The sequence below is a fragment of the Bombina bombina genome, chromosome 10 (assembly GCF_027579735.1).
Source record: "Bombina bombina isolate aBomBom1 chromosome 10, aBomBom1.pri, whole genome shotgun sequence".
Lineage (NCBI taxonomy): Eukaryota > Metazoa > Chordata > Amphibia > Anura > Bombinatoridae > Bombina > Bombina bombina.
Genome location: NC_069508.1, coordinates 15,299,436 through 15,310,588, shown reverse-complemented (window position 1 = coordinate 15,310,588; position 11,153 = coordinate 15,299,436). Strand labels below are relative to the sequence as shown.

Below are 11,153 nucleotides of genomic sequence, written 5' to 3'. Positions count from 1 at the left end.
GAGTGAGGGAGAGGTAGAGAGAGTGAGGGAGAGTGAGAGTGAAGGAGAGCATGAGGGAGTGAGGGAGTGCGAGAGAGAGTGAGGGAGAGTGAGAGAGGAGAGCATGCGGGAGTGAGGGAGAGGAAGAGAGAGTGAGGGAGAGCGAGAGCATAAGAGTGAGCAAGAGAGAGTGACGGAGTACGAGAGAGAGTGAGGGAGAGTGAGAGAATGAGAGCATGCGGGAGTGAGGGAGAGGAAGAGAGAGTGAGGGAGAGTGAGAGTGAAGGAGAGCATGAGGGAGTGAGGGAGAGTGAGAGTGAAGGAGAGCATGAGGGAGTGAGGGAGAGTGAGAGTGAAGGACAGCAAGAGAGAGTGAAGAAGAGCATGAGGGAGTGAGGGAGAGTGAAGGAGAGCAAGAGAGAGTGAAGAAGAGCATGAGGGAGTGAGGGAGAGTGAAGGAGAGCAAGAGAGAGTGATAGAGTGCAAGAGAGAGTGAGAGTGAAGGAGAGCAAGAGAGAGTGAAGAAGAGCATGAGGGAGTGAGGGAGAGTGAAGGAGAGCAAGAGAGAGTGATAGAGTGCAAGAGAGAGTGAGAGTGAAGGAGAGCAAGAGAGAGTGAGAGTGAAGGAGAGCAAGAGAGAGTGATAGAGTGCAAGAGAGAGTGAGAGTGAAGGAGAGCAAGAGAGAGTGATAGAGTGCAAGAGAGAGTGAGAGTGAAGGAGAGCAAGAGAGAGTGAGAGTGAAGGAGAGCAAGAGAGAGTGAGAGTGAAGGAGAGCAAGAGAGAGTGAGAGTGAAGGAGAGCAAGAGAGAGTGAGAGTGAAGGAGAGCAAGAGAGAGTGAGAGTGAAGGACAGCAAGAGAGAGTGAGAGTGAAGGAGAGCAAGAGAGAGTGAGAGTGAAGGAGAGCAAGAGAGAGTGAGAGTGAAGGAGAGCAAGAGAGAGTGAGAGTGAAGGAGAGCAAGAGAGAGTGAGAGTGAAGGACAGCAAGAGAGAGTGAGAGTGAAGGAGAGCAAGAGAGAGTGAGAGTGAAGGAGAGCAAGAGAGAGTGAGAGTGAAGGAGAGCAAGAGAGAACACTAGGGAGATAAGTTTAAGAGAGAGGGCAATAGCGGGAGGGCTTCCGCTGATCATATACTAATACATTGCAGACCTATTTGGCAGCTAAGTAGTCTTCCTGTGTCTCTTTAAATGTACTTGATCACTCAATGAACAGCAGGTGAGTCATTTATTTGTTCCGATGAAGATATTACAAACACACTGAAACCAAATTTAAATAAATTCACAGTTTTATTATTTTACACTATCGATATGCAGAGGAATCTTGTGACGGTTTCCAATTGCATCAGAATATAAGCACCCAACACACACACGCATAGGTATCTTTACCTATATTTACATACAGATAGGTAGATATGTATGTGTGTGTACATATGTAATGCAATTAATATACAAACAGAATGTCTGACACCACAACACCAGAGGCATTATACTCTGCTGTAGGAACACAACGCTCGGCTTGTGGCTATATTCATCAAATAAGACAATTTTCGGGTACACTTTGCGCCTTACTAAACGAAAGACATGTATGAGTAGATTTTTAAAGGCCGGTTTCTAAACTTGAGGAAAATTATAGGATTTTTTTTTAGGATGAAATATTATTAATGGGAATTTATAAAAGGTTCAAATTTAGCATCATGCAGCATTGTGCTAACAATACACGTGCACAGAAAAGGCAATGATTTATTTTTTTAAAAATCGGTGGCACATAAGCAGAGGCCCTTGAAAGAAAAGAGAATTATTATTTTCATGTCCAGGTTGAATACATCCACAGTCTATTGCTCACACATCATATATTTCTTCTCCATTTGAATAAATCTGACCAACATTGCAACAAGATTTTGTTTTGGGAAAGTTTGATGAATATATCCCCTAACCATCTGCACCAATGTGTTCATATCCATACAACAATCATTGCCCGCGTGTATTTACGGGTATTGCTCTGTATGTGATAAATACAAACTTCTCGGCATGTGATGCTTAGAGCTGTACTGTAAGGACATTTTAAAAATGACAAGATTTGATTTTAGTCTCCCGACAATAATTACACAATGTTAAAAAATAAATGACCAAACAAGGCTAACGATGGGGAAGGCAATAAATTAAAATAATAATAATAACAATTGCTTTGGCAACAGCTCCTGCCCTCCTGTATGTAAACATTGTATGACATCATTAAACATGGCTGCACTGAGCCTTGGCCTTGTTTCACAGACGCCATCTTTTAATACATGTGTTGGTGGTTTGTTCAGCTGTCAAGTAGCTACTACTTTACATTGTGACTTATCTGTTAACCGTTATATGCAGCTGATGTGTTATTCAATGCTGGGAAAATATAGACTTTACAAGCTACACCTCACTGTAGGGGTCATATGGCCATCATCTAAAGAGACATTATAGTGTTACTGCTGCATCTAAAGCCCATTAATACTTACGTATGTGCTAGAAAAAATATAAATGGATGGAATGACTGGAGGTAGCTATGGTACCAAAAAGGGCAGAAATGAGAGGTGGAGCCCAGCATGGCAGGGGGTCCTCTAGTAGGGACTGTGCAATAATAAGGGGCAAATAGTAAACATGGTGTCTGATAATAGCTGTATAAGCCAAGAAGTTAACACAGAAAGTGTTAATAGGGAGAGTGGTGCTGTGAGACGAAAGGCACATTATGGTGGTGCACTAGCATGGGTACACTAAAGGGGGTGATTAAGATGGGTACAATAAGTGGATGCTAAATATTGTTAAAAAAGGATACACTATAGGGCTATGGTACAAAGGGGTACATTATAGGGCTATGGTTCAAAGGGGTACAGTATATGGCTGTGGTATGAAGGGGTACACTATAGGGCTATAGTACGAAGGGGTACACTATAGGGCTATGGTACAAAGGGGTACACTATAGTGCTATGGTACGAAGGGGTACACTATAGGGCTATGTACGAAGGGGTACACTATAGGGCTATGGTTCAAAGAAGTACACTATAGGGCTATGGTACGAAGGGGTACACTATAGGGCTATGGTTCAAAGAGGTACACTATAGGGCTATGGTACATTGGGCTACACTATAGGGCTATGGTATGAATGGGTACACTATAGGGCTATGGTTCGAAGAGGTACAGTATAGGGCTGTGGTATGAATGGGTACACTATAGGGCTATGGTTCGAAGAGGTACAGTATAGGGCTGTGGTATGAATGGGTACACTATAGGGCTATGGTACGAAGAGGTACACTATAGGGCTATGGTATGAATGGGTACACAATAGGGCTATGATTCGAAGAGGTACAGTATAGGGCTGTGGTATGAATGGGTACACTATAGGGCTATGGTACGAATGGGTACACTATAGGGCTATGGTTCGAAGATGTACACTATAGGGCTATGGTACAAAGTGGTACACTATAGTGCTATGGTACAAAGGGGTACACTGTAGGGCTATGGTATATAGGGGTACACTATAGCAGGGCTCGACAAACCCAGGAGCCAGGTAGCCACTGACTCCTAGAATATTATCCCTGGCTCCTAACTTTTTTGGTTATTCTCCATAGATCTATATTCAAATACCACTGTCTGGCTTCAAAAAATATGCCCGGCTCCTAAATATTATTACTGGCTCCTACATTCTAAACAGATTTGTCAACCCCTGCACTATAGCGCTATGGTACAAAGGGGTACACTATAGTGCTATGGTACTAAGGGGTACACTATAGGGCTATAGTACGAAGGGGTACACTATAGGGCTATGGTACGAAGGGGTACACTATAGGAGTATTTTACATTTTTTCCCACAATTCTTTAGCAAAAATAGCCAAATTGTAATTTTTCTTAATTTAGCCACAAATTCCAGGAATTTCTAAATGAGACCTACTAAGTTTTCAACCAACATAATTTAGCACCCAAAAAATTAAAATATCCAACAAAAATTCCATTAGTAGTACTAAAAATTACTCATATGCAATGGTTATCTGTAAATATCTATTAACCAATATAAAAACCATGGTGGAATAAACAGTAAACACAAGAGCGTGTGTTGCCATGGAAACAAACGTGCGCTTTATCCAATCATACAACAGGCTGGCTTTATTTAATAAAATCTGAACCATTTGTTTTTTTAAGGGGTAGTATCCCAGGGTAGTCGTGAAGTAACAACAGCTCGCCTTACAAGAGTACAACATCATATAGTTATTCTCAGCATCTATACACATTTTGCAGCCACTGTTTGTTAAGACAAAGTAGATTACATGCAATTAAATATAAACATTTTTGGTTTGTATTTTATGTTACTTATTTTTGTTTTGTTTGGGCCAACCATATTTTAAACAACACACTTGGGAATGCATAGACATATTTGGCGTAAATTTACATGTTACGTGTATGGAGAAAAGAGTCTTAAGTGTGCGATTCTCAGCTCCCGCTATTATTTTATTGTTTAGCAGCACAGCCCCTTGAGCTGCTTCTTTTTATTTGGAAATTAGCCCCATTTTACAATGCACAAAAGTTCAGCCATTTACTATTCTGCTGGGTCAGCCATTTTGAATTCCGCCATAGAGTTGCGTACAGATTCCATTGGGGATATGCAACGTCATTCACAGTTTGAAATACAAATACCCTGATGCATCACTTATTGACTATTAAGGATTTTGATCATTATATACCTTTTATGAGTTTTAAAAGTCTTGAAAGTTTACAGTTTTTGTAATTCTTTGTTATGAGTCCAATAAAGAATTCAGGCCCTCTTTGCATGCAGCATTTCAATGAGAAGATTGTTACACGGAACATCGCCATTTAGGTGTTTGTAATAAAGATATTCTTCTGCTTGCAAACTTATGGCCCGGATTTCTGGTAACCGCAGCAGTAGCTGCCCAAATTTGTCCGTTTGTTGTGGGTAGTTACACAATGTATAGTCCAGGAGAGCAGCGTTAACCTGTTCCTGAACGCCCTCCACAAGTTGGAAGTTCTCCAGGTTTTTGACATCTAAATTAAAAGAGAATAAACAGCAATTAATTAAAAGATCAAGTTGAAATGCCAATGTACTGTCACTAACCGTCTAGGGCCAAAACTAATGACAGTGACATGTTTATGGGTTTTGCCCCAGCTAGGGCCACAGTGTACTAATGGCAGTGACATGTTTATGGTCTCAGTCCCTGCTAGGGCCACATTGTACTAATGACATGTTTATGGGCTCAGTCCCTGCTAGGGCCACAGTGTACTAATGCCAGTGACATGTTTATGGGCTCAGTCTCTGCTAGGGCCACATTGTACTAATGATATTGACGTATGTATGGTCTCAGTCCCTGCTAGGGTCCCAGTGTACTAATGACAGTGATATGTTTATGGTCTCAGTCCCTGCTAGGGCCACAGTGTACTAATGACAGTGATATGTTTATGGTCTCAGTCCCTGCTAGGGCCACAGTGTACTAATGACAGTGACATGTTTATGTGCTCAGTCCCTGCTAGGGCCACAGTGTACTAATGACAGTGACATGTTTATGTGCTCAGTACCTGCTAGGGCCACCATGTACTAATGACAGTGACATGTTTATGTGCTCAGTCCCTGCTAGGGCCACAGTGTACTAATGACAGTGACATGTTTATGTGCTCAGTCCCTGCTAGGGCCACAGTGTACTAATGACAGTGACATGTTTATGTGCTCAGTACCTGCTAGGGCCACCATGTACTAATGACAGTGACATGTTTATGTGCTCAGTCCCTGCTAGGGCCACAGTGTACTAATGACAGTGACGTGCTTATGGTCTCAGTCCCTGCTAGTGCCACAGTGTACTAATGACAGTGACATGTTTATGTGCTCAGTCCCTGCTAGGGTCACAGTGTACTAATGACAGTGACATGTTTATGTGCTCAGTCCCTGCTAGGGTCACAGTGTGCAAATTACATTTTTAAGGGTTCAGTCCTTGCTAGGGCCACAGTGCACTAATACCATGTTTGTTTGTTTACTAGCTTCTAACTAACTAACTAAATTATAAGCAGAGCACTTATATAGAATTAAAGTGACATGAAACAAAAAAAAAATTCTTTCATGACTCAGATAAAGAATACAATTTTAATCAACATTCCAATTTACTTCTATTGTCTAATGTGCTTCATTCTTTAGATAGCTTTTGTTGATGAAATAGCAATGTACATGGGTGAGCCAATCACAAAAGGCATCTATGTGCAGCCACCAATCAGCAGCTACTGAGCCTATTTAGATATGATTTTAAAAAAAGGATAGCAAGAGAATGAAGCAGATAAGATAATAGAAGTAAATTGTAAAGTTGTTTAAAATGATATATTCTATCTAAATCATGAAAGAATTTCTTTTCAGTTTCACGTCCCTTTAACTAGACTGTATATTTGTAGTCCATGTTTCAGGTCTATAAAATCAAATCACCTAAAACAAACAAAACATTTTTATGTAACTGCAGATTTGTTTTGGTACAGAATCCACTATAACTTAACCGAACAAGGTTAAAGCTCTCTGCAGTACAGAGGTCGAGAAATTGTACAGCTAGCAGATAATATACAGCTCCCTAATGAGTCCTGTGGGGCTATCCTATCTTTAAATGAGAGCACTATACAATTTATATCATTCTGGATTAATTTTTCTGACCCAAGGTGAATCTAGAGTCCAACCTGCATTGCCGTTAATTCTAATAAGATAGGACAAGAAGCGAGACGATTCTTCTAAATGATGGGTTTTGCTGGGACAGGCTGAGAGTATGATAATGAACCATCTGCTCCACTCAAGTGTAGAGAAAAACCACCTTGCTCCTGAAATATATGGTGCTGTGACTGATCTGCGGCGAATGAGAGATGGACGGCTGGCCTATAACCTCCCACACGCGTCTCATGCATTTTTATTTTTTTTATATCGAGTAGACAATATATTCTCATCCGAGGCTTAAGCAGAAAGGTTAAAATGTCAGATCCTATGGACAGTCACATGTTTCACAAATAAAATGCTGGCAATTGGATGTAGGAAATTAAAACATTTAGGCGAAGGAACGGTGTTTCAAATAGATGTTAAAGACTAATAACAAGACTAGATTACAAGTGGAGTGCAAAAATATTAGCGCTGAAGGTAAATCAATAGCGCCCCTATTCTTGTGCCGTTGGTATTACAAATGGAAAGCTAAATGTTATTGCTCAAGCGAAAGACTCAGGGGTCTGTTTATATGTACGGACAGACATGATCTGCTATAGCAAAACCATGTCCGCCGCACATCGATATATGCTGCTGTCGGCATTTATCATTGCACCAACAGTTCTTGTGAACTGCTGGTGCAATACTGCTCCCTGCAGATTCAGTGTCAATCAGATGGATTGCTATACGCCGCTTTAGAGGCGGTGTATGAGTTTAGGAGCAGCGTTCTTAAGACCGCTGTTTCTTAACTCCTGTTTCCGGCGAGCCTGAAGGCTTGCGCAGAAACAAGGGGAACAGGGGCCATTCGCCCTTGTTAAATAGACCCCTCAGACTCATCTGGAGATGAGACAGCATGGCCACGCTAACTCCCTTTCCTCAGAGACTCTAAATGTCTGCCTTTTTCATCTTATCATATGATTTTTTATTAGTTTTTCACAACAGGAGACTGCTAGTTCATGTGGGCCATATAGATAACATTGTGCTCTCTCCCATGGAGTTGTGCAGGACACAGCACTAATTGGCTAAAATGCAAGTCAATAGATAACAGTCATGTGATCAGGGGGCTGTCTGCAGAGGCTTAGATACAAGATAATCACAGAGGTAAAAAGTTTATTAATATAACAGTGTTGGTTATGCAAAACTGGGGAATGGGTAATAAAGGGATTATCTATGTTAACAATAAAAATGTTGGAGTTGACTGTCCCTTTAATCAATGTGTTAAAAATACTTCTAATACCTTTGTTCTTCACTGACAAGAAAATTTTCTTTTTATTTTTAAATATATATTTAGAATATTTATCTATAGCTATATATATTTATATTTATATTTAAAAATAACTCTAAGTGAAGAACAAAGTATCTCTATTAAAAAACAAAAAAACACATTTGATTTGTTTAAAATGGATATATTATATGTCAAGGTGTTTAGATGGGAAGGACTCAGAAGTGTATGTACTGTATATATAGATAGCTTCCTGAGGCCTAGATTTAGAGTTCGGCGGTAAAAGGGCTGTTAACGCTCCGCGGGTTTTTTTCTGGCCGCACCATAAATTTAACTCTGGTATCGAGAGTTCAAACAAATGCTGCGTTAGGCTCCAAAAAAGGAGCGTAGAGCATTTTTACCGCAAATGCAACTCTCGATACCAGAGTTGCTTACGGACGCGGCCGGCATCAAAAACGTGCTCGTGCACGATTCTCCCATAGGAAACAATGGGGCTGTTTGAGCTGAAAAAAAACCTAACACCTGCAAAAAAGCAGCGTTCAGCTCCTAACGCAGCCCCATTGTTTCCTATGGGGAAACACCTCCTAAGTCTGCACCTAACACCCTAACATGTACCCCGAGTCTAAACACCCCTAACCTTACACTTATTAACTCCTAATCTGCCGCCCCCGCTATCGCTGACCCCTGCATTACACTTTTAACCCCTAATCTGCCGCTCCGTAAACCGCCGCCACCTACGTTATCCCTATGTACCCCTAATCTGCTGCCCTAACATCGCCGACCCCTATGTTATATTTATTAACCCCTAATCTGCCCCCCACAACGTCGCCGACACCTGCCTACACTTATTAACTCCTAATCTGCCGAGCGGACCTGAGCGCTACTATAATAAAGTTATTAACCCCTAATCCGCCTCACTAACCCTATCATAAATAGTATTAACCCCTAATCTGCCCTCCCTAACATCGCCGACACCTACCTTCAATTATTAACCCCTAATCTGCCGACCGGAGCTCACCGCTATTCTAATAAATGTATTAACCCCTAAAGCTAAGTCTAACCCTAACACTAACACCCCCCTAAGTTAAATATAATTTTTATCTAACGAAATAAATTAACTCTTATTAAATAAATGATTCCTATTTAAAGCTAAATACTTACCTGTAAAATACATCCTAATATAGCTACAATATAAATTATAATTATATTATAGCTATTTTAGGATTAATATTTATTTTACAGGCAACTTTGTAATTATTTTAACCAGGTACAATAGCTATTAAATAGTTAAGAACTATTTAATAGTTACCTAGTTAAAATAATAACAAATTTACCTGTAAAATAAATCCTAACCTAAGATATAATTAAACCTAACACTACCCTATCAATAAAATAATTAAATAAACTACCTACAATTACCTACAATTAACCTAACACTACACTATCAATAAATTAATTAAACACAATTGCTACAAATAAATAAAATTAAATAAACTATCTAAAGTACAAAAAATAAAAAAGAACTAAGTTACAGAAAATAATAAAATATTTACAAACATAAGAAAAATATTACAACAATTTTAAACTAATTACACCTACTCTAAGCCCCCTAATAAAATAACAAAGCCCCCCAAAATAAAAAATTCCCTACCCTATTCTAAATTAAAAAAGTTACAAGCTCTTTTACCTTACCAGCCCTGAACAGGGCCCTTTGCGGGGCATGCCCCAAGAATTTCAGCTCTTTTGCCTGTAAAAAAAAACATACAATACCCCCCCCCAACATTACAACCCACCACCCACATACCCCTAATCTAACCCAAACCCCCCTTAAATAAACCTAACACTACCCCCCTGATGATCTTCCTACCTTGTCTTCACCATGCCAGGTTCACCGATCCGTCCTGGCTCCAAGATCTTCATCCAACCCAAGCGGGGGCTAGACATCCACTGAAGAAGTCCAGAAGAGGGTCCAAAGTCTTCCTCCTATCCGGCAAGAAGAGGACATCCGGACCGGCAAACATCTTCTCCAAGCGGCATCTTCTATCTTCTTCCATCCGATGACGACCGGCTCCATCTTGAAGACCTCCAGCGCGGATCCATCCTCTTCTTCCGACGACTAGACGACGAATCCTTTAAGGGACGTCATCCAAGATGGCGTCCCTCGAATTCCGATTGGCTGATAGGATTCTATCAGCCAATCGGAATTAAGGTAGGAATTTTCTGATTGGCTGATGGAATCAGCCAATCAGAATATAGTTCAATCCGATTGGCTGATCCAATCAGCCAATCAGATTGAGCTCGCATTCTATTGGCTGTTCCGATCAGCCAATAGAATGCGAGCTCAATCTGATTGGCTGATTGGATCAGCCAATCGGATTGAACTATATTCTGATTGGCTGATTCCATCAGCCAATCAGAAAATTCCTACCTTAATTCCGATTGGCTGATAGAATCCTATCAGCCAATTGGAATTCGAGGGACGCCATCTTGGATGACGTCCCTTAAAGGAACCGTCATTCGTCGTCTAGTCGTCGGAAGAAGAGGATGGATCCGCGCTGGAGGTCTTCAAGATGGAGCCGGTCGTCATCGGATGGAAGAAGATAGAAGATGCCGCTTGGAGAAGATGTTTGCCGGTCCGGATGTCCTCTTCTTGCCGGATAGGAGGAAGACTTTGGACCCTCTTCTGGACTTCTTCAGTGGATGTCTAGCCCCCGCTTGGGTTGGATGAAGATCTTGGAGCCAGGACGGATCGGTGAACCTGGCATGGTGAAGACAAGGTAGGAAGATCATCAGGGGGGTAGTGTTAGGTTTATTTAAGGGGGGTTTGGGTTAGATTAGGGGTATGTGGGTGGTGGGTTGTAATGTTGGGGGGGGGTATTGTATGTTTTTTTTTACAGGCAAAAGAGCTGAAATTCTTGGGGCATGCCCCGCAAAGGGCCCTGTTCAGGGCTGGTAAGGTAAAAGAGCTTGTAATATTTGTATTTTAGAATAGGGTAGGGAATTTTTTATTTTGGGGGGCTTTGTTATTTTATTAGGGGGCTTAGAGTAGGTGTAATTAGTTTAAAATTGTTGTAATATTTTTCTTATGTTTGTAAATATTTTATTATTTTCTGTAACTTAGTTCTTTTTTATTTTTTGTACTTTAGATAGTTTATTTAATTTTATTTATTTGTAGCAATTGTGTTTAATTAATTTATTGATAGTGTAGTGTTAGGTTAATTGTAGGTAATTGTAGGTAGTTTATTTAATTATTTTATT

At 40.6% G+C, this 11,153-nt stretch overlaps 1 protein-coding gene across 2 annotated transcripts in view; it reads right to left on the bottom strand.

Moving 5' to 3' along the window:
* Positions 1–1,244: 1,244 nt before the first annotated feature.
* The window catches only part of NR5A2 (nuclear receptor subfamily 5 group A member 2), a 185,371-nt gene continuing 175,462 nt past the window's right edge, over positions 1,245–11,153 (bottom strand). For both annotated transcript variants that reach the window (XM_053693811.1, XM_053693810.1), the window contains exon 7: positions 1,245–5,004. In XM_053693811.1, coding sequence (XP_053549786.1) covers positions 4,757–5,004 — 248 coding nt within the window. In that variant the 3' untranslated portion in view covers positions 1,245–4,756. The remainder of the gene's footprint in view (positions 5,005–11,153) is intronic.